Source organism: Bos indicus x Bos taurus, chromosome 29, assembly GCF_003369695.1.
Source record: "Bos indicus x Bos taurus breed Angus x Brahman F1 hybrid chromosome 29, Bos_hybrid_MaternalHap_v2.0, whole genome shotgun sequence".
Lineage (NCBI taxonomy): Eukaryota > Metazoa > Chordata > Mammalia > Artiodactyla > Bovidae > Bos > Bos indicus x Bos taurus.
In genome coordinates this window covers 2,875,343-2,899,155 of record NC_040104.1, presented here as the reverse complement: position 1 = coordinate 2,899,155, position 23,813 = coordinate 2,875,343, and the positions used below count along the sequence as shown (strand labels likewise).

Sequence of the window (23,813 nt, the reverse complement as noted above, 5' to 3'; positions counted from 1 at the left end):
CTGTGTCACATTCTGGCGTCTATGGCCGTACCTCAAAACTTCCGGTACATTTGTTAACAGTGATCTGTGATCAGTGGCCTTTGATATGACTATGGTCATCATTTCGGCGTTTTTTAGCAATAAAGCATTTTTTAATCAAGGTAGGTACACTGTCCTTTAGGACAATGCTATTTCATACCTAAGAGTACAGAATCGTGTAAACATAAATTACATGCACCGCAAAGCCAAAAAGCTCATGAGACTTGCTTTATTGTGACACAGAAGTCCTCTGCACAGGAACCTTAAGTTGCGAACTTTCAAAGATGCAAACATGTGTCCTGTCAACGTTAGGCGTGGCCCTGCAGCTGGCCCTCTGTCTGCTGCCGCTGGCCATCGTTCCGCTCTGCCATCTCCCACCTCCCCTCCCCGCCTCCAGTCAGTAAGTCTTCTGCCTGTTCGCTCGACGCCAGCCCCGGTGTTCTCGCCTGTTCGCTCGACGCCAGCCCCGGTACGCCAGCTGTTTTAGTGTACCACTCTACTTTTCAAGTCATGTCCTGTGAGATTAAAAATGTTTTATTTGTAGGAAAAGTACTATAAAACTATTACAGCACAGTACTAAACAGCCAACTGTGCCAGCTGGGTACCTGCACTAACTCTGTTAGACTTAACGAACAAATTGGACTTTACAAACGCTTTCTCAGATGACAACTTGTTCATATGTCAGGGACTTACTGTGTTTGCTTTATCGGGGTGGTCGGGAACTGAACTCACGATATCTCCCAAGTACACCTGAATAAAGGATTAGTAACTCTATCAGGCCAGTAACATCTAAAAGTCAAGAATACCTGTGGGTTGAGGAGCCGGCCATGCTAAGAAAGGGGTCCCCTCCCGAGGCTGGGGTTCAGGTCTCCTTGGAGAACGCTTGGGTGAAGACCCCCTTGGTGGTGGCCAAGGTCTCTGGGTCACCTGAGCAGAGTCTGTAAAGAACCAGAACCAGAAGCTGGCCCTTCGTTGTGCAGCGTCCCTCAGCACCCTCTACAGAAAAATGTGTTAACGCAGTGCAGGTGCAAAGGAGAAAATCTGAAGGCCGCAGCTCACCACCGCCGAGCAGGCAATGCAGGCAGCACCTGGAGCTGAAGGCGGTGCAGCGACAACCCGCAGAGCTGGCGGGCCACTGCTACTGTATTTAGCAAGAGCTAAGGGCAGGACTGGCCAGGGGGCTGGAGGACGTCCCCTTCGATGTCAGACACCCACTGTCTGGACCGCAGACAGAGAGGAGATGAGTCATCTGCAGGTGGACCAGGTCATCCTCTTGCCCAGCGCTGCACACAGGTGTTTCTGCTGGTGAGAAGGCAGCTGGTGTGAACCCTGGGGATTGTGCTCGGGGCAAGAGCTCCATTTAACAGATGAGGATGCGGAGGCTCCTGGAGGGCGGGGCTGGGACCCGCGCTCTTCACCGCCCCGCGGGGGCTCCTCCTGGCACGGGGCCCCTCTAGAAGATGCCAGGGAGCAGGCGGTACGGCACGGCGGCCGTGTAGTGCTCCCAGTCGCGGCCGTACTTGTTGGCACAGCGGTGCTCGTCCCGGAGGCAGCGGTGGGTCAGCAGGATGGCCATGAAGATGATGTAGAAGTAGGGCAGGAGGTGGCCGCCGCCGCAGGCCAGGCAGTACGCCAGGCTGCCCATCAGGTCACCCGTGTAGTTGAAGTGGCGGGCCACGCCCCAGAAGCCCGAGACCAGCAGCTTGCTGTGGTGTCTCTGCCCGTCGGCTGATGTGTAGGAGCACTCGATGGCCTTGGGCTTCCTGCCCCAGATCAGGCAGCGCCCGTCCGTGCGGCGGAAGAGGTCCTTCTGGTGGTTGGTCATCCGGAAGATGTAGTAGCCGAGCAGGCCCAGGAGCAGGACGCCCAGCGCGTAGTAGGTGGGCAGCTGCACGGGGTGGTACACCAGGTACAGGCCCTGCGGGGCGAGGCGAGAGGTCAGGGTGGCGCTGTCCGGGCGGTGGGCGGACCACGGGCGCAGGACCACGGCCCGGATTCACACCCCAGCTGTGCCCCTGACCAGCTGCCCACCCGGCCCTGCCTGGGTTTCCTCTCCTGTGAAGAGAAGCACCCGCCTCGGAGGGGATCAAACCAGTACGTGTGCAAATGACGCAGGCTCCACCCCTGGGTCGGGAAGGTCCCCTGGAGGAGGGCCTGGCGACCATTCCAGTATTCTTGCCTGGAGAACCCCACGGACAGAGGCTGGCGGGGTGCAGTCCATGGGGTCGCAAAGAGTCAGACACGACTGAAGCGAGTTGGAAGGCGCACACCTAGCTAGTTATCTGCCTCTATCTACACACACACATCACATACAGTATAAACGTAAAATATATAGCATATGGGACTTCCAATCATGGCTCAGATGGTAAAGGATCCGCCTGCGATGAAAGTGACCCACGTTCGATCCCTGGGTCGGGAAGATCCTCTGGAGAAGGCAATGGCAACCCACTCCAGTATTCTTGCCTGGAGAATCCCCAGGACAGAGGAGCCTGGTGGACTACAGTCTATGGGGTTGCAAAGAGCTGGACACAACTGAGCAATTAACACACACAGCATAATATTAAAAGTACCATTTGAATAGGATAGTTAATTTTTTGTGTCCCCTTGGCTAGGCCATGGGACCCAGATACTTGGCCAAACAGTAGTCTACTTGCTACAAAGGTATTTTTAAGATGTGATTAACGTTTCCAATTAGACTGAATGAAGCTGATCACCCTCCACAAGGCAGGTGGGCCTCATCTAATCAGCTGAAGACACTAAGACTAAAAGACTCAGGAACAAGAGTGAATTCCACCAGCGGACGGCTGTCAGACCCAGCTGCAGAAGCAACTCGTCCCAGGACCTCCAGGCTGCTACCAGCTGCCCTGAAGAGTTTGGACTTGACGGGACCATAATCACAATCAAATTAACAGACACATACGTGTGTGTGTGCGTGTGTGCGTGTGTATATGATCTACTGCTATCAGTTTGCATCCCTGGAAAATGGTGCTCACAGCAGAGGGAACCAGAGAGCTTGCAACCACCAAGTGGAGAAACGGGTCCAGAGGGTCTGTGCAGAGGACCCAGAGTGGGGACCGGAGGCTGGAACTTCCAGCCTCCAGCCCAGGGCTCTTTCCCCTCCACCCTGCCGGCTCTGCTGGGACCTTCCTGCTTCCCTGCTCTTGCTGTGGGATGCCGCAGGGGTGTCAGCCAGGTAACAGCAGCCCTGCCGTCACGGCAGGACTTGCTGACCGCCCACCGCCTCACACATGCTCATCCTGGTCAGCCTACAGGGTCTGTCCACCTTGGTTCCCTCCACTCTCGCACAGCCTGTTAAAGCAGGCCATCTGGGCTGCCGCGAACCACACACGTGCCCAGGAACCTGTTCTCTTCCACCCCACACCTCCTCACTTGGGCTCACGCCACGAGCAGGCAGCATGCGGCCGGGCTCTTCACGCAACCTCCCTACACAGGAGCCCGCACACCACGCAGAGGAAAGAAGGGCTCTTCTCTGTGAGCTGGGAATGGTGTGGAGGGCTGGACATCCCCCAACAGCCTCAGAGAGCTTCCCGGGTGGCTCAGTGGTATTGAACTTGCCTACCAATGCAGGAAATGTAAAAGATGCGGGTTCCACCCCTGAGTCGGGAAGATCCCCTGGAAAAGGAAATGGCAACCCACTCCAGTCTTCTTGCCTGGAGAAATCTCACGGACAGAGGAGCCTGGTCGGCTACAGTCTGTGAGGTCACAAGAGACATGACTGAAGTGAAGCAACAGCCTCAGAACCACCCACGCTCCTCCGTGAGGTGGTTCCTGTGGCACAGAGGACACGGCGGGTACCGGGGCAGAGCTGCCCAGCCCAGCTCGAGTCATCAGCCCAGCCCTAACCAAGGTGAGTCTGCCCTGATTTTCCAGAGATGCTCAAGGCCCCGTCCCCTGGCTGGTGGCCCGACAGAGGCGCAAAGCCAGGTCCCTCTGGCTCCCCAGGCAGGTTTCTACGCTCGACTCTCGTGATGCACGCGAGGGAACCTCTCCCGGAGCCTGTGGTCCCGGCCAGCCTCCACCCTCCTCTCCCCTGGAACGCTCCCCTCTTCCAGGACTCCTGCCTGGCACTGGACTCGTCAGAGCCCAGCCTCTAGGCTGGTCACCCCCAGCCTCTAGCCTGGCAGCGTTCTTACCCCCAGACTCTTTCGTTCTGCTCTTGGTTTGGCTGTGGCTCCCCCAAGATGCTCTGGCTGATCCCCATGCCCAGGCTGAGGGAGCCTCCTTGGCCCTCTCTCAGCTGTCAGCACTCCACTTCCTGTCAAGCACCCCCTCCCCGCCCTGGGCTGCCTGCGTCAGGACCCTTCCCTGCCCAGCCATGAGCTCCGAGAGGGCAGGGCAGGGCCCCCCAGCGTGTCCTCCACTCACGTGTGAACACTCAGACCCTTAAAGGGAAAAAATGCCTGGACAGCAGGCCTCTTATCCTTTCAGTGTTAAGATCGGAATAAATATGAATATCAATAGCTACCTTCATCCACCCTGATCTCACATCCACCCTGATCTTTCTTTAGACCCACAGTCTACTCTGAATCATCCTCTTCTCAGAGTCTTAGGGGCTGAGTTGTGTCCCCCACATTTGTATGTTGCAGTCCTGAGCCCAGGACCTCAGCAGGTGGTGGTATTTAGAGCCAGGCCTTTAAAGAGGTGATTACAGTAAAATGAGGTCACGAGGGTGGGCCCTAGACCCACAGGACTGGTGTCCTTATAAGAAGAGGAGGTCAGGGCACAGACACACACAGAGGGACGACCCTGTGAGGACACGGGGAGGGGACGGCCGTCTGCACTCCCAGGAGGGGGCCTCAGGAGGACCAGCCCTGCCCACACCCGGGCCTGTGAGTCCACCCTCCAGGAATCCCAGTGAATCCTGTTCCTGGAGACAGTGAATCCTGTTGTTCAAGTCGCCGGGTCTGAGATATTTTTTACAGCAGTCTGTGCTGACTCATAACACTAAGCCTTCTCTTTTCCCTAAAAGGGCACCAGCCTCCCTTCTCCAGGTTCTGGTGCCCCCCCACACCACCTGAAAAATCCAGACACTTGGACAAGGCTTGGCACGTGCTCAGCTCGTCTGCTCTGAGGGCAGTGCTGGGCATGCCTGCGGACCTGGCCACCGAAGGTCCTGCTGAGCAGGGGGGCGAGCATCATGGGGGGCTCCCTGGCCCACTCCTCACCTGCAGCGTGTACAGGTATGGCAGCCAGACGCAGTCCCCCCAGCCCAGGTACCACCCAAAGTGGTCGTGGCAGATGTCGATGGTTTTCAGGTACCAGGTTTCGTTCCAGAAGAAGTCCAGCACGTAGATGGCCTGAAACACAGGAGCGGTCGTATACTGACCACAGGCACAGACCACACTCCAGGACGGGACGGGGTCCCTGGGTGGCCCTGAGCTCCCCTGGTGACAGGCACCGTGGGGCAGCTGCTGCGCTTCCTGCCGGGCCTGGGCCATCAGGGGCTAAGTGGGGGAGGGAGTCCCTGTCTGCAGTCTGAGATGACACGTGGCCCAGAAGAGGGGTGCCCAGCAACGTCCTGGACGCCAATGCCCAGAGCCGTGGAGCTGGGAGCAGAGAGATGGCTCTGGGGGTGGGGGACTGGGACGGGGTCCTTCCACGGCCATCAGAGCTGTGTTGCCAGGACCACTGACACGCCTGAGGGGCAAACTGGAGTTCGCCATGGGCCACACGAGTCCCCAGGGCCAGTGCCGCTCCTGATAGGTGAGGACACAACTCCTTCACCTCCCACTCTGCAGCTAGCCTCCCAGACACGTGCGAAGGGTGCCGACCCCCCTCTACAGTCTTTCAAGAGACTTCCCTGGTGGCTCAGATGGTAAAGAAGCTGACTGCAGTGCAGGAGACCAGGGTTCATTCAATCCCTGAGTTGGGAAGAGCCCCTGCAGGAGGGCATGTCTACCCAGTCCAGTATTCTTGCCTGGAGAAGTCCATGGCTAGAGGACCCTGGTGGGCTACACAGTCCACGGGGTCTCCAAGAGTCAGACCTGATTGAGCGACTAATATTTCTTACTGTCTTTTGAACGCAATCTGGCTTTTGGGTTTCCCCAGCACCCAGTCGGTGTCCGAGCTCACAGCCCCCGACCCAGGCCACAGACAGGCTACCTGCAGGATGTTGACCAAGACCATGGAGTTGGTCACGTGGCCGTAGAGCTCCTGCTGCTTGGCTGCAAAGGACAGGTTGATGAGGGTCCAGGCGACGATCCCGGGGCGTCCATTGAAGAAGAGCTTGAAGTCAAACCACTTCCCAATTCGGGGGTTAAACTCAACGCCCATCATGTAGTTGTAAAAGAAATTGCCCGTGAATTTGCTTGAAAACACAAACAACAGATGCATGCTGTCAACGAGTGCCTCTCACAAGCAGCCTCCTTGGCTGGCTTGGACACAGGTGCGCAGCCCGGCCTGGGTACTGCAGGCCCAGGAGAGAAGAGCCGGGGGAGGCCTGCCGTGAGCTGCAACGACCCAGCACGCAGAGACCGCGGGAGCCTCCGGCCCCCTCCCCGACAGTCGTGATACTTCACTTGGCATTCAGCCCGGCCTTGAGCTGAGATGCTCACTCTGTCCTAACGAAGGTGGGGAGACTGTACCTGGGCAGGTGCCCAGGATCCTCCTCCCACGTCCAGCTTCCCCGGAGGTGAGCTGCCCAACTGGCTCGACTGGACAGAGATTTTCTTCTCAAGGACTCATAGAGCATTCGGGCCCCCGTAGGCAAGTGAGGTTATAAACGATGCCAAGGCAGACGTGAAAAACAGCGCCAGCCTCAGAGCCGGGTGCCCGGCTCCAGGGCCCACACCCATGCCTTGCTGGGCAAATTTTACGTGTTTTGTTGCCCTCATCACCTGACCACAGGCATGACAGAGAATCAGCCAGGATAACCCAGCTGGGGACTCACACCACCGCCTGCCGCATATACACGGGGATTTCCGTGTTAGCTAGGGAAGCGTATTTTCATGTCCATTTCCCTCAACTAGGATAAGTAGCAAGAAGCAAAATATACAAAGTCTACAACAGGGAGTGTGACTATAAAGCAGAGACAATGATTTCCACGAGGCATAGAAGGCCAGCCTCGTCATTCGACCATCACACAAGCTCAAAGTGCCAGAATCCAAACACGCTTCCTAAGAGCCCAGGGCTAACAGTTAAAGGAAGCACTTTGCTTTCATCTGGAACCAAAACTAAAATGCAATCTGAGAACTAGAATCTTGTTCACACCTAAAGCCCCACTGCCTACACTTGTCTGCAGGAGGGACCCAACAAACATCTCTTGATGAATGCGTCCATGGAAGGAGGCGGGGAGGGAGAGATGTGAGGATAAGTAGATGCATGGATAGATGAATGGATGGCTGGGTGGATGGATGGCTGGGTGGGGACATGGGTCAATGGATGGATACAGGGAGATGGGGAGGGAGGGACGGGGGATGTGGGATAGACGGATAGATGGATGGTGGCTGGGTGGGTGGATGGTTGGATGGATGTGTTGGATGGGTAGATGGATGGGTGGTTGGATGGGTAGATGGGTACATGGGTGGATGAGTGGATGGTTGGATGGACAGATGGATGAGTGATTGGATGGGTAGAGAGTGGATGAATGGATGGGTGGTTGGATGGGTAGACGGGTGAATGAGTGGATGTGTTGGATGGACGGATGGATAAATGGATGGATGGCTGGTAGATGAATGAATGAAGAATTGGATATATGGATGTATGAAGAGATGGGTAGTTGGATGGTTGCTAACTATCTCACTCAAGGCTCCATGAGAATGGACACCAATCAGTAGGGCTCTCCCTGGGAAGCTATTACATTAAAGCCACTGAGATAACAAGACTTCTTACTAAGACTGCTTTAGGCCGCACTGACGTTTCACAGCAAGAAGGAGTTGCCTCTCCCGCCCTCCTCCTTCCCTATGGCCCTGCTGGAGATAACTCAGCCACTGAAGATAGACTTGGCCACCTTCAACTGCATCCTCCCCAAGTAGGAGAAGGTACCCATTCAATACAAATGCTCCTCAGAGTCCATCACGGTCCCTTGAGCTCCTGCTCAATGATGCTCAATCCTCAGACTTTTGCAAAGTCCTAGCCCAACTTACTAGAAAAAGGCTCTGACCTGCCACCTAGGGCTCAGGCGACCACTGAGGACGTACCATTCCCGGGCGTCAGTGGGGAAGAGGTAGCCCTTGACCATGGCGAAGGTGGAGACGGTGTAGCCCAGGATGTTGGCACACCAGAGCAGCGGGATCCAGTTGTCGAAAATGATGGTGGGGGAGAACCAGCCGAGGAGGTGGGCGTTGGCGAACCACAGGAGGTGCGTGAGGAGCCAGGCCTGCAGGCCGTTGATCTCATACTTGTTGACGGCTCCTGCGGAGGGGAGACGCGAGGCGGGGCCGTCTGCCCACTGTGACTGCTCCTGGCTCCTTTCTGGGGTCCCCAGACCCCAGCCCCCAGAGCCAGTCAGTGGCTCCTGCCACTCACTCAGGCCCTCAGGGTCAACACGCCAGCAGCACACCTCACACTGTGAGCTGAGGACTAACCGCTCACTCTGGCTGAGGGGAAGAGAGGGCGCAGGACATCTATAACCGGCCCGAGGCTGAGTCATCAGCCTGCGGTTTGCTGGAAGCTGGAGCCACAGCAGAAGGGACGAGGGTCCCCTATGGCACCTCGTGGGGCTGGGGGTGGGGGGAGGGTAGCCAAGAGCTCTCTGTGGGTTGGGCCGGGGTCTCAGTGACTGCGGGGAATGAATGGACCAGTCGGCCCTAAGGCCCTGTAAGTCAAAGCTTGGGCCCCTGCGGTGCCCCTGGGGGACTCCAAGTGTCCCTGCCGGGGAGATGCTCCGTAAGCCTAGCCACACAACCAGCAGGGAGCGGGGGCTATTTCATTCCCTGATTGGGAATGTGATTTCTGACCTCACCTCTGGCGGCCGTCCCTGGAAGCTGTGTGTGTATGTGTGTTGGTGGGGTGGGTGTGGGGTCAGGCCCTGTAAGAGGAACGGACAGGGAAAGGCGGCACGTGGGCGAGCGGGGGCGGACCCCGGGTTACCTGCGGGAGTCACGGCGCCCTCCTGAACGCCCCCCACGTAGCCCGGAAGAAACTTGTGGCAGAAGTCAGGAAGCAGCATGTACAGAAGCACCTGCAATGCAGAGATGTTTCAGCCAGTTTCCCCGGGGGCTGCGGGGCCTGGCTGTGCCTCGACACGGCCGTGCCCATCACTTGAGACGATGAACGGGCAGATGCCACAGGAATGGGAGAAGCCATGACTGTGGCTGGTTACTTCTTCCAGAGGAGCTTACGGTTCTGGGAACGCCGACCGCAGGCTGACGGCGGGCTTTGAAGGGAGCCCTGAACAGGAAACTCGTCACCACCACTCAGAACACCCACGCCGTCTCCCCACAGGGCTCAGCCACTCCCTTTGGGAGAGCCCACTAGCTTACATTCCATACAGTTCACCCTTGAAAAGTACTCACTGAAAGTGTTCAGCATATTCCCAAGCTTGTGCCCCCATCCCCAGTGGCTAATTCCAGAACATTCTTATCATCCGGAAAAGGAGCCCCCCCCCCAACCCCGGCAATCCCTCCCAGCGGCCCCTCCCCGCCACCTTCTGACAACCTCCCATGCACTTTCTGTCTCTTTGGATCGGCCTGCCCTGGACTTTGCATATAAACAGAATCAGACAGGACACGCCCTTTGTAGCCAACTTCTCTCACTGAACATCAAGTTCTCAAGGCACCCGGGTTGCAGCCTGTGTCAGACCCTCACTCCTTTCCACGAGAACAACACTGCCCTGTTGTTGGATCATACTACGTGTGTGTCCACGTCTGTCAATGCACACGTGGGCTATTTCTGCCTTTAGGCTACTGTGACTCTCACGGCTCCAAATCACCTTTTACTCAAAAGGACCAAGAGGCCTGAAATGAGAGGGAAGCTGAAGCCCGAAAGCTGGGATTGTGGGGAGAGACAGCTAGCAGAGGTCAGAGCCTTCATCCAGGGCAGGAAACCCTGGGGGTTGGGGGTGGGGGGCAGGGGGCATCTCCCTGCACCATTTCCTAGGATAATGATAACATCATTATTAATATTCAGATATTAAACACTGTCTGTTCAGATATTAAATACTGTCTGTTCACCGAGTTCATGGTGCAGACAGCCTTCTGATGAACTCCTGGTTGGGAAGCTAGTGAGGTCACAGCAGAGCCAAGGCCCACCCCACCCCCCACCACTGGCCAGGCCTGTGTGACCATCTCTGGGGACATGGCCTTGGTTTTGCCAAGACCAAGAGCAGCTCTTAGGAGCTGGGAAACCCTAGGACACGCTTCCTATCGTGCACAGGGCCTCCCGGGGGTGAGCCACGCCCTCACGCCCTCCCAAGCGGGCGCTGCTCCCTGCTCAGCACAGAGGCTCAGTGGAAGCCGAGCCGGACACCGAGATGCCAAGGTGGCGGGTGAGGCCCGGCTGGGTCCCGGGAACAAGGATGTCCGTGTGAGCCGGACGCCATCCCACCCCGAGGAGGGGAGCCCCCGCCGCGCGGCCGGGAGGGCTCACCTGGAGCGTGACCCATGCTGTGTAGATCTGGGCCGCCTTTGCGGTCACGGGCGGCGTCCTGGCCCAGATGTCGGCGAGCCGAGCCCGCCCAGTGGCGAGGTCCGCCACGGGCACTGTCAGGGAGCAGCCGTACTGGTCGCAGGCCATGATGAAGTAGTACACGATGAAGGGCGCAAACAGCAGCAGGAAGATGACGCTCGCCAGGGAAAACCAGTCCACCTCCCTGCGGGGCCGACGGACGGCAGCAGGTCACGGGGGGCTGCCCGGCCCCCTGACCTCGCACGCGGGGCGCCGAGCCCCACGGGCACGCCAGCCAGCACCTCCCGAGAGAAGGCTGTCGGCTCGCAGGGCCAAGGCCCCCACTGCCGAGGCAAGGTACCCCGCTCGCCTGCTCCGCTTTGAGCAGTCTGAAGGCCGACAAGCCCATGGACACCCCAAAAAGCCCAGGGCCCAGGACACAAGCACAGACGGGCTTCCACACCCCACGGGTCCAGAGGCTTCCGGTTCTGGGCCATCTGGGACACTCACCAAGTCCCCATCACTCTGTGGCCTGAGATCCAAGACCCCGTGTCTTACACACTAAGGGCAAAACCAGGATGCCCGCTGCCCCTGACATCAACTTTTACAGGAGATTCTTCTTCGGGTTCCTAACTTTCTAAGTTGGCAAACAGCTACTAATGACAGTCCTACTGATAAAGAATCGCTTTCACAGGTTCCTGAAATCCGAGAGCCCTCTTTACTTTCCAGCTGGGAAGACGGACGGGACGCTTACCAGGCTCGGCCCCACTGGCCTTGGGCTGCAGCGTTGCCGTTGGTGAGGCCGCTGGTGCTCTTGGTTTTAGGGGCGCTGGGCTGGGACTTCGCAGCCATTGGGCCCTGAGGGAAGGAGACGTCAGGCTGAGATCATCCCCCGACAAATGGTCACTGCAAGTCCCTGCCGTCGTTCGCAGGCCCCCACGGGGCTGGACTCCTTCATTCACCGACTCTCCACCTGGTCGTGGATGGATGATTCCAGGCAGGGACTCCCACTCCCGGAACCTGCAATAGCCTCCCGCCCAGCCCTGCTTCTGCTCTCATCTCAGTTCATTTTCCAACAACAGCAGAACATCCTTCTTGTTACAGAAACCCAAACACCTGTGGCTCAGAAGCCTCCCACCACATGCTCCTGCCCCCGCTCACCGGCACGCTCCCATCACACCTGGGGCTGCAGGCACACAAGAGGTCTCTATCCCTCCATGAATGTGATTTATCTTATTCACGATACCTGCTACTTCTCTGTTTAGAACACACTTTACAGGTCTCCTTATTCAGGTCTCATAAAATGCTCCCTCCTCAGTATGACTTTCTATTTTTCCTGGAGTTAATGGTTGCCTCACTTTTTCCATTCACTAAGATTTCTATGCATCTACCACTACTTTTTTTTTCTGAATGCTCTAATGAGCTGTCATACACATTAATAACTGCTCTACATATTCAAGCACAATATCTCCATTCCTCCGTCCCACCCAGAGCCATTCATCTTGTACCAAGAGACAAGCCAGCCCGTGGTCATAACATGAAGGAAGTAGTGACAGCCCCCTTCCAGAGTGAATTCACAATGGTGACGTTTCAGAATATCAGGCGTGAAAAAAAAAAAAAAAAAGATGATCTTCAATGCTTTCAGGAAAAAAATCCAGGATTAAGAATCATGCTAGTAGCAAGCTGGTTCTAGAAGCCAAGATGGAAAACTTTAAAAATTTGGAGGGAAACGTAAGCTGCTAAAGAAAAGGCCAGTTAAAGGACAAGAGGAAATCCCAAGATAATAGCTGGGCACTGGACCAGACGGTAACCAGCCCACTGTGGCACAAGGTGAATGGCTTTGGGCCAGGGGCGGGGGAGCAGGGAATGAAAACAGCACATTTTGTTGTGTTGGAGAGTATACAAAAATTACTGATAACTATGATGGCTCCGATATAACATGCAGGAAAAGCAATTAGGGACAGGTACACAGAAACCTTAGCACATGGAAAAAGGGAGGCAACCATTAACTCCAAATAAATAAATAAGTAAAAAGCCATATAAGGGGAAAAATACCAAACCATAATTATAGTACATTACGTGGCTTATCAGTAAATAATAATTTTGCCAGACAGAAAAAAAAAGATGTGTAAAGTTGAGGGTGCTAGAAGGAAATCATTTAGAAATAAGCAAGTGAAAAACAACACAAAAGTAGCTTAGAGAATGAAAAAGTACTTGCTTCTGGGAAGTGAGACTCTAAGATGACATAGGGAGCTGTTTATTTTTTATATGTAAGTCTTTTAATGCTGGTTTTATTCTAAATGTGGAGATGAATCGCTTTAATACAACTGTACATTCACTTAAAATTTTTCAATGATGAAAACTGCAGCACATCACTTTATTTTCACACCTTATTTTATGGAGCATTTATGACGTACAAGGCAGACCAAAGAGTTCTTTATGGACAGAGGGCCACTCATCTTTACAGCCCAAAACACAGAATACTGAGCCTGGTACATGGCAGTTGCTCTGATTAACATGCTGGAAAACTGCAAAAGGGCCAGAAAAGTATAGGCTAGGAGCTAACTTTGGACACAAAAGCATGTTTTCTAAGGATTAAAACAAGCCCACATAATTATTTTAAGCTTATAATGGCCTTCATTCACCTCTCTGTCACGTGTGTGTGAGCTGCTCAGTCACGTCTGACTCTCTGCCACCCCATGGACCGTAGATTTCCCAGGCAACAATACCAGAGTGGACAGCCATTCCCTTCTCCAAGGGATCCACCTGACCCAGGGGTCAAACCCGGGTCTCCTGTGTCTCCTGCACTGTAAGTGGGTTCTTTACCGCCTGCGCTACCAGAGAAGCCCCAAAAGGGAACGCTGTGGCTGCATGGGCCGGGAAATGAATGTGTCCCTCCCACGTGGCAGGTGAGAATTCTACCACTGAACCATCCATGCACCTCTGTCATAAGCATTGAATTTTTAATAAATGTGGAAGGGACACCCTTAGCATTAGACGGCTGAAAACAGGGGAGAGGGTGGTGTCCAGGAAGTAACTAACTTTTTTTCCTAAGTATCAGGCAGGAGTGGACACTGAGCGCTGATGGACCAGCTGCCTTTGAAAGCAAGCAGTAACCCTGAGAGGTGCTTACCTCCAACCTCTTTCCAAGCGGCTCCACTGCAGAATGTAGGTTTTCCTTCTTGAACTGCCTCCTTTCAACTCTCTAGACTCCTATGCTCCACAGGCCTGCGAGATCCTTTTCAACTCGCTGAACGGAGTCCTGCAGGGCACACAAAGGTGACGAAAAGACTCAGGGAGATAAGGATCAGAAATGATAATTTTCTCAAGTCCCACCTGGTAACCAAGCGAAAGGTGCGGCTCAGCACCCAGGGTTTGAAAGTGCAAGAGGCCTCTTGTGTGGGGATCTCCACGATAAGGTAATCTTATCTTGTAGCTTCTCTGCCTGGCACACACGATGTCTGCCAAGAGGAAGCACTTATAAACAATGGGTAGAGCTGGATGGAGGGTGCTTCCTGGAGGAGTTGCCCTGGAGATGAGCCTTAACACGGTGGACTGATGAACAGCCCAAGCTGGCCTCTTTGCAGACTCACACTGGGCAGTGCACACGACCCTGGAATGTCTACACCATCGACCTGGATCAAGTCCCACGCTGCCCACTCCACCCCCACGCCCACCCCTTCCCCGAAACATGCATCTTCTCCCTAGGCGTTCCTGGAACAAGTGAGTGCCGTGAATACAGGGCATCACAGACAGTGATCTGGGCTTGGAGCCTGGTTCTCTGCAGACTTACTGGGCCCAGTGACCTTCCTGAGTGTCTTGGGGCTTCAAAGCCCCCACAGACACTCAAGGAGGAGCCAAGGAAGTGCATGGGGCTTTTCGGCACCCTGGTCAGCTCCCCGGGCCGCATTTTGAGTTCCACAGGTGACCCCGTGGACTGCAGCCCGCCGGGCTTCCCTGTCCTTCACCATCTCCCAGAGTTTGTCCAAACTCATGTCCAGTGAATCAATGATGCATCCAATCATCTCATCTTCTGTCACCCCCTTTCCTTCTGCCCTCAGTCTTTCCAACATCAGGGTCTTTTCCAACGAGTCGGCTCTTGGCATTGGGTGGCCAAAGTATTGGAGCTTCAACTTCAGTGTCAGGCCTTCCAATGAATATTCAGGGTTGATTTCCTTTAGGATTGAGTGATTTGATCTCCTTGCAGTCCAAGGGACTCTCAAGAGTCTTCTCCAGCATCACAATTCAAAAGCATCAATTCTTTGGTGCTCAGCCTTCTTTATGGTCCAACCCTCACATCCATGCGTGACTAGTGTTTCCATTGCTGCCCTGCAAATAGGTTCATGGAGATGGGAAGTAGCAGACATATGTATGCCTATGGCTGATTCATATTGATGTGTGGCAGAAATCAACACTAGTGTAAAGCTCTTATCTTCCATTTAAAAACAGACAAATATTTTTTTAAAAAGAGTGAGCCCATGAAACTCTAGACACTCCACTCTCACGCCCTGATAAAGGCAGGGCTCTAGGCCCACACACTCATCCTCTTTCCACACACAGTCTGGCTGAGTGGATGCAGGCAGGCAAGTACCCACAGGACCTGTGAGTAATCAACCTTGTTCCTCAACCTTCCCTAATGGCTTCTGCTGATGGTGTCCTGCAATCATGAGAACTGCAAGGCCGGTCTGGCCACCACGTGGTCCCAGTGGGAGCAGTGTCTATGGGGCTTCTCACAGTTAAGCAGGCCAGGTGAGTGCCTTCAGCGTTCCTAGCTGAGAACACCACCATCAACAGCCCGGGACCCATGCAACAGATGACCTAAGTCCTGTGCCAGCCCTTTTGGCATCTTGAGGATTTGGTGTTTGGAGAAGCATCAGAGGTGCAGAAGCATGGCAAAGATGGGATGGCACGGTGATGCCCAGGCGGCCCAGATAGCACTGGCAAGGCTGTGAGTTCCCTGCAGGATCAGGTCTGCTGCCAACACGTCCCCACTTGGAACTCAAAGTGGGTGACCGTGAGCAGCTACTTCTACTCACTGGCCTCAGTTTCCTCATCTACAAAGTAACCCACTCTGTGGGGTAAACGAGGTCCTGGGGCCAGGTGCTCAAAGCCCCTCCCAAGCCCCATCAAACTTCTTCCCAGAGAGGCAGCCACTGCCAAGATCGCCGTCAGCACCACCCAGGCCTCAGGAAGGTGGGCTCACGCAGGGTGTTGGGGTGAAGCTCAGCCTGGCAGAGGTCTAAGGCAGATGCCCCTGCAATGCCCAACCCTGAACCATCCTGCTGCCTTCCACGCAACTCATCTCTTCTCAGCACAGAGGCTGAAAACAATAGTCTTTCGGGAATTCCCTGGCCGTCCAGTGGTTAGGACTCTGCACTTTCACTGCTGAGGGCTTGGGTTCAGTCCCTGATTAGGGGACTAAGATCCCATGAGCGGTGTGGTCCAAACCAAACCAAACCATCCTTTGCCCTCTTTCAGTGTGCCTGTGGGTCAGGGACCTGGGGAGGCTGGCTAGCTTAGCTCCAGCCTGGGATGTGATGATGTGGGTGAGCGTGGGTTTCCTCCCAGCATGGAGGCCTCGGGGCAGAGGGAGGAGGTGCCCAAGCTACCTCTTCTTCCTGGGAAGGCACGTAACATCACTCCCGGAGCGTTCTGTTGGCTACACTGAGTTGGAAGCCCACCGCCTTTCCAGGGCAGGGGAAGCAGGCTCTGATTCTTGCTGGGGGAGCAGCAAGGTGTTAGGGGAGCACAAGATCCTGTGGGGGCCGTCCCTGGGTGACCAGGCAGTCACAGGGGCCACTATTCGCCGAGCAGCTACCAAGCTGCCAGCACCTGTGAACCCATAGAATTCCCAGCCCACTCTCGAGATTGCTGTCATCGGGCCCAGTTTTACAGATGGGGAAGCTGAGGCAAGGAAAGTGGAGAAAGTAGCTAGCACAGACCTCCGGGGACGGAGCTGGGTCTGCGGGGCACACCACCTCCTGTGACGCACTTGGGAGGCGGAGGAGTAAAATTCAGAGTAGTGGGGCTTCCCTGGAGGTCCAGTGGTAAGCGTCCGCCTCGCAATGCAGGGACACCGGTTTGATTCCTGGTCCCAGAGGAGCCCACATGCCACAGAGGAACACAGCCCCTGCAACACAACCATTGAGGCCACGCTCCACGACGAGGAGACCCGAAACGAGAGGCTCACGCACCGCAACAGAGCACACCCACGCTTGCCACAAGCTGAGAACAAAGACCCAGCACAGCCAAAACAAAAATAGTAATAAAATCAAAAATTCAGAGCAGTGATGACAACCGTCACTTTGTGAGTGCTGGGCTAGGTACTATCCTAACACACATACAGAAGCAGCTGGAACATTACTGGAACAGCAGAGGTTCTGGTTTAGAAATGTGTCTGTCTAAGGAGTAGGAGACACATAAAAAGACAGATGTGCCCTAACTTGTACTTAAAGGGATGATAGAATTCAGGCCCAGTGAGGGCTAGGCAGCTGCTCTTCAACTGGAGGACAGTTCCAGAGGCCAGGTAGACTTGCGGGTTGGCTCCGTTGCTACCTGTTGGAATTTATCCCGGGACATAAACAGATGGCTGTGTGAAAAGGCAGATGCATGCACTTCCATTCTGGAGCACCTGCAACATATTGGAGCTGACAAAAGGACTATCAATAGGAGATGAACAACGCGCCCTGGTACAGAGAATACTCAGCAGCTGTTACAAAGAATGAGGTTAACACGGAAGAAGCTTCCCTGGTAGGTACCAGCATGAGGGCAAGCTGCAAGACAGTCTATCCCTAAGAAGCGATTCAAAAGGTCACTCTGATCCAGTGGCTAAGACTCTGTACTCCCAAGGCAGGGGGCCCAGGTTCAACCCCCGGTCAGGGAACTAGATCCCACCTGCCGCAACTAGCACTGGGCACAGGCAAATTAAATACTATGTTTTAAAGCCACATACCAAAATCCTCAACACTGTGGGCCTTCCACGTGGGGGCCCCAGCCCCTTTTCCTGATTTTTCTAGTAGACATGTACTTGTATTATAAAATAATTTAACAACAATAAAAAGAGCCGTTGAAATAGCTCTTGGGAGTCCTTAAATCCACAGTTCTGGGAACATTTGTGGCTCTCTCTGGGGGCAGGGAGGTCATCGGTCCTCAAGGCAGGGGGCAGCGATGTGTGGGGTGATAGCTGAGTTTACCTGCAGTTTTACACCCTCCCACCCACTTTGGGTGGGGTGGTCATGCCCTCACCTGTACGTGCAATTCACAAGCCTCAGCTGCCGAATGCAGAGATGGCTCTTGGCCCTTCCCAGAGCTTGGCCCTGGAGCGCTCTGGTCCGGCTGCTGTGTAGAGGGTCGAGGTCCTGGTTGGGGCAGAGCAACCCACGCCTGAGGCCCTTCTGGGGCCTCCAGAAATAGGCAAGAGCCCTGGAAGGAAATTCCAGAAACACCAAGTCCTAATTCTAACTCTCTAATTCTAAAGGGTAAACTGCAGCTTTGACTGCAGATGCAAGGGTTTCTGTTTTTCAATGAAAAACATGCTCCCTAAACACAATCACGTTTAGAAGTCAAGCATCCAAGTCCAGGCGCTTCCCTGGTGGCTCAGTGGTAAAAACAAAGTCTGCCAGCCATGGCAGGAGGTGTGGGTTCAGTCCCTGATCCAGGACAATCCCGCATGCCTCGGAGCAACTAGGCCTGTGTCGGATGTTGATGGTGCGCATCTGCTGAGCCCAAGCACCCTCGAGCCCATGCTCCACCACACGAGAAGCTGCCGCGATGAGAAGACTGCGCACTGCAACCAGAGAGCAGCCGCCGCTCGCTGCCACCAGAGAGAGCCCTCAAAGCTGCACAGACCCAGCAGAGCCAGAAACAAATAAACAAAATGATTTCTTAAAAAAGTGTAAATCCCCTCAGTCCAGCCCCAGGAGTCCCTGAACTTGGCTGCTTATTCTCCAGATTGTCACAAAGCTACTTGTCACTAGATACACACCCAACCTCCTTTTTTCCCCCCAAATTAGTTTACCTCCAAATTCTTTTGCAACTTCATTTCTTGGCTTTTTCTAATCTTAGTCTTAACCTACTTTCTTAATCTACTACATTAATCCGTAACTTTTTTTTTTAAACAGTAGGTATACAGAAGGATTTTTATGAGAATTATTATAAGAAGTAACTGCATGTTTGTTTCTGGGTTTTCGCCTGGGAAACCATCCTGGTTTTTCAGTGGAGAGTGTCCTGCCGGTGGGGTAACTCCACCCCCTCAGGCCTGTTCCTGCCAGTCTTCCTGGGGGCCTTCAAGGCACCTGGGATTGTTCACCTGCCCACCCACCCCCCACGCTGCCAGTAAATGTAGCCATTGCCCTGAGGACTCCTCCCTCCAAACCAGTCTGTCGCCAGTATCTCTGGGTTTGAACCCTGGCTGTGTCGCTAAGTACACGACTCTCCACATGTCACTGCACCTCTGGGGAGCCTCAGTCTTTTCATCTGTAAGATGGGGTGATGTCCAGAACGCAGTGTTCTGAGAATTTAGTTCAGAGCACCGGACATTCAGCACAGCGCCCGACATTCAGGAAACACCACTTTTGATAAACACGATCTCCACCTTTTCAGTTTTCCTCCCTCCTTTCTCTTCTTGTCTGAAATCTCACCAGAGCAATTCCTACCCTTAAAAACCTTTTCCGTAAAATTATAAAATGTTCAAGAAAGAGGCAATAGTACTCCATCAGTTAAGTTAGTGGGGAACGCTGGAAGAGAAGGAGGGCGCGTTTGGTCTTTTGTGAGCAACTTTCTGCACTGCCGGCCTGGGCCCCGACCCCCACCCCCCAGCCCCCCTGCAATTCGTCTATTCCTAGCAATTCAGAGTCCGCTGCTCCGGGCTCCCCCCTTCTCAGTGAGCAGACAGATGGTCCATGTTTCCTCAACAGGAAACTGCACCCACTCGCGCGGGGCACCCGAGGAAGGAAGCCGTCCCCCCGGCCCAAGAGGCACTCACCTGGCTCCGCCCCGTCTCGGCTCGCCCAGGGAGCTCCCGACGACCGCCAAGGGACGAGCATCCCCGAAGCCCCCGGACCTCCAGACTTTGCTCGCCCGCACGCACGCGCCCCCCTGCCCATGCTTCTGCTCCTACGCGGAGCACCCGCCGCCCTCCACGCCCAGCCCACCCCCCGGCCTGCGCGCGCCCCCCGATCTGTCCACCCGCCCCCTGCGCGGACCCACCTGCGCGCGGCCCACACCGGCGCGGGGGGCCTGCTCACCTGCGCACCCGGCTCCGCGCCAGCTCTGACCTGCGCGGTCTGAGCCGATCGCCGCCCAGTCCCCATGATGAGGTGTAGAGACAGGCGGCCAATCGCAGACGGGCCCCGTGCGACCCGGCGCCCCTCGGGCCCGGCGATTGGCCGCGGCGCCTCGCCCCACCCCGTGGGCTGATTCCGGGCCACCGCGCGCTCCTCTCGGCAGCCACAGGGCGCTAGACTGACAGCGGAGGACCTGCCCAGCGCGCCGCCTGCCGGCGGGGGTGACACCCAGGGGCCCCGGGAGCGCGGCCCAGCCTGGGGGGCGCGTCCCCAGCCGCGGTCGTGGGCGGGCCGCTGAGCTCCCCAGCCTGTTTCCTCTTCTGCCAGTGGGGCTTCAAAGGCGCTCAGCACACACTGAGCCAATCGTGTACGGACTGCCGGGTCCACATCAACTCACGAAACAGACAAGATCGCTGCCCTTGGGGTGCACGGTGGGGTGGGGTGGCGGTGCGGGGGGAGCGGGATCAGTAAACAAACAGTCAATGAGGAATATGGTGAAAACCGGTGTGGAGGAGACAGAAGCAGGACGGTGCAGGCTGTAGTTTTATTCGGGGTGTCAGGGAGAGCTCTCGGCTGGAAGGTGAGGGCTCGCCTGGAAGGGGGCCAGAGAGGGAGTTCAGGGCACCGATCAGCTGTGCAGAGCCTCGAGGACAAGAAGTAGCAGAGTTGGCCAGAGGGAGAATTTGAATGGGGAATGCGGGGGTTGGGGGGGGCGGGGGGCGCGAACTGTAGGCTCACCAGAACAACCCGTCTGTGGCCTATTAAACCGGGCGTTCTACATCTGCTTTAACCATTCAAAACAAAGAAGGCCATTTAAAAAAATCGAAATGGGGGAACTACGGTTCAGGCATTTGAAATGGATCTGGATGACCACTGTGGACAGGGTTTCAGACATGTTCCTGCGTCACTGAGAACTTGAGTTTTCTGAACTGTATCACCCTCAAGGACCACCAGCTAGTCTCAGAACAGCAATCTGCTAGCTGCCAGCAGCAAACTTCAAAGACTCAAGGTCTCCTCTTGCACCCACTCCAGTGCTCTTGCCTGGAAAACCCCATGGATAGAGGGGCCTGGTGGGCTGCAGTCCATGGGGTCGCTAGGAGTGGGACAGGACTGAGCTTTTGACTTCACTTTCACTTTTCACTTTCATGCATTGGAGAAGGAAATGGCAACCCACTCCAGTGTTCTTGCCTGGAGAATCCCAGGGATGGGGGAGCCTGGTGGGCTGCCGTCTATGGTCGCACAGAATCGGACATGACTGAAGTGACTTAGCAGCAGCAGCAGCATTCCTATTATAGATTGGTTTATTATTTCTGTTGACAGCAGGAACGGCCAACCCTCTCTCATATACCGCTGCCTCCCTCAATCATGGTACACAGGCTACTTTTGCAAGGGCATGACCTTGACCTGGGTGGCTGTGGAACCCAGACAGCATCTGGTGGCAGGGGGCGGCTCCACTTGCAACATCTGGGCATCAGCCTTTCTGCCGGAGGGGTCTGCATGGGCGTTTCTGTGTACCTCATGGAAACATTTGTTCCCTCTGCAGTTTTTTATTTTGAGGATGTCAAACATGCAAAGCCGTTGAATGAATAGTAAAGTGAACACCCACATACCTAGATTCAGCAGCTGTCAAGTTTGCCACATTCAATTTCTCTCTGCCTTCCTGTAGCTGTGTGTATTTTTCCTGAAACACTAATTAGCTATAGATGATACCTCTTTCCTGAATATTTCATCTCCTAATAACAAGGACATTCTCCTACATTATCAAAATAAAGTGGCCATACTCTGGGAATTTCATATTCATTCAATGCTATTGTCTGATATACTACTCACATTCAGTTTCCTCCAATTGTCCCAATCATATCCTTTATGAAAAAGTGAAAGTTGCTCAGTCGTGTCCAACTCTTTGCGAGCCCATGAACTGTACAGTGCATGGAATTCTTTAGGCCAGAATACTGGAGTGGGTAGCCTTTCCCTTCTCCAGGGGATCTTCCCAACCCAGAGATGGAATCCAGGTCTCCCACGTTGCAGGCAGATTCTTTACCAGCTGAGCCACAAGGGAAGCTGAAGAATACTGGAGTGGGTAGCCTATCCCTTCTCCAGTGGATCTTCCTGACCCAGGAATCAAACCAGAGTCTCCTGTATTGCAGGCGGATTCTTCACCAACTGAGCTCTCAGGGAAGCCCATATGTCCTTTATAGCTCATTAAAAAATCCAGGGTCCAACTGGGGAACCACGCTGTGCGTTTAGTCCTCTTGGTTCCTCAGCCTCCCTTAATCTAGACCTCTGCCCCAGCACTGCTTTCTGTCTTGTTTTATTGTATCTTCTTGGTCCTTGGCCATTTTGAAGAGTCAAGGCTGGCTTTTCTTCACAGCAAGTCTCTTGATTTGGTTTGGCTGTTTTCCTTGTCCTTGTTTTTTTTTTTTTCCGCAGCCACGTTGAATAGCATGTGCGATCTTAGCTCCCCAACTAGGAATGGAACCTGTGCTCCCTGCAGGGTCTGAACCACTGGACCACCAGGGAAGTCCATTGTGGGGCTGGATAATATACTACGTAGATGTCATACATCATAGCAGGGGGCAACATGATGTCACTTTGTCCCTCTGTCGATGGTGAGTTTGATCCTGTGGTTCATGTGGTTTCTGCCAAAAGTCTCCACTTTCCTTTCATGATTAATGAGTAAGCTGTGGAGTGATACTTTGAGACTGTGTAAATACACTGCTCCCAAATAACCTTCGGTCCAATTATCTAGCATTTAATGATGACTCTTGCCCGAATCAAACTTCTTGATGCAAAAGGGTGATCTAACTTCATCCTCCTTTCAGGATTGATTAGTTGGCATTTTTTCTGTAAAGAATTTCCCTTTCTTATTTAATTCTTTCTCAGTATGGGCTAATAAATGTTTTGCTCGTTGAGGAACTGTCATTTACCTTTTTTTAAAAAAATCATTATCTTTGGATATACAAATTGTCCCATAACTGGCCAATAGGAACCCCTCCAAACCGACTCTCTTTATCAAATAACATGCTCACATCTTTATGAGAGAATGGGCTTAGTGTCCACTCCAACCAGACATTGTAGGATTTGCTCCATCCCTGGCTAAGGCCTAGAATCGGCCATGATTCAGTTCAGTTGCTCAGTCGTGTCCAACTCCTTGCGACCCCATGAACTGTAGCACGTCAGGCTTCCCTGTCCATCACCAACTCTCAGAGCTTGCTCAAACTCAAGTCCATTGAACATGGTGATGCCATCCAACTATCTCATCCTCCATAATCCCCTTCTCCTCCTGCCTTCAATCTTTCCCAGCATCAGGGTCTTTTCTAATGAGTCAGTTCTTCACATCAGGTGGCCAAAGTATTGGAGTTTCAATTTCAGCATCAGTCCTTCCCATGAATATTCAGGACTGATTTCCTTTAGGATTGACTGGTTTGATCTTACAGTCCAAGGGACTCTCAAGAGTCTTCTCCAACACCACAGTTCAAAAGCATCAGTTCTTCAGCCCTCAGTTTTCTTTATACTCCAACTCTCACATCCATACATGACTACTGGAAAAAACATAGCTTTGACTAGATGGAACTTTGTTGGCAAAGTAACGTCTCTGCTTTTTAATATGCTGTCTAGGTTGGTCATAGCTTTTCTTCCAAGGAGAACGTGTCTTTTAATTTCATGGCTGCAGTCACCATCTGCAGCCATGGTTGGCAGGAGAGATTTGAGTTAACTGAAAAGGATTGAGGTGTTTCTGGCAAAGAAAACTATCCCCCAAAGGGTCAAAGTTAGAATTAAATGAATGAACATATAAACATTTTCGTTCTGTTCTGAAATTTCCAAATTATCTACCATGAACAAGTCTTACTTTATAAATAGGAAACAAGTTTGCTTCAAATGTAAAAATGTGTATGTATAGGAGAGGCAGCATTGCAAACCGGGAGAAAAGGGTGCCTGTTCTAT

The 23,813-nt window shown here is 53.9% G+C and overlaps 1 protein-coding gene across 5 annotated transcripts; it reads right to left on the bottom strand.

Moving 5' to 3' along the window:
- Nucleotides 1–233: 233 nt before the first annotated feature.
- On the bottom strand, nt 234–19,934 carry DHCR7 (7-dehydrocholesterol reductase). 5 transcript variants are annotated; one of them, XM_027531641.1, is made up of 9 exons: nt 19,830–19,934; nt 13,718–13,846; nt 11,339–11,442; nt 10,567–10,789; nt 9,070–9,160; nt 8,178–8,391; nt 6,142–6,346; nt 5,205–5,336; nt 234–1,936 (listed from the first exon to the last, which is right to left on the bottom strand). In XM_027531641.1, exons 3-9 carry the CDS (start codon nt 11,434–11,436, stop codon nt 1,472–1,474), a joined length of 1,428 nt encoding a protein of 475 aa, XP_027387442.1. In that variant the 5' UTR covers nt 11,437–11,442; nt 13,718–13,846; nt 19,830–19,934; the 3' UTR covers nt 234–1,471. The 5 variants fall into 5 exon arrangements, with proteins under 5 accessions (XP_027387442.1, XP_027387444.1, XP_027387446.1 ...); XM_027531643.1 differs by having other exon boundaries at nt 19,792–19,897; XM_027531645.1 differs by lacking the exon at nt 19,830–19,934 and adding an exon at nt 19,568–19,592.
- Between the last annotated feature and the right edge of the window lie 3,879 nt (nt 19,935–23,813).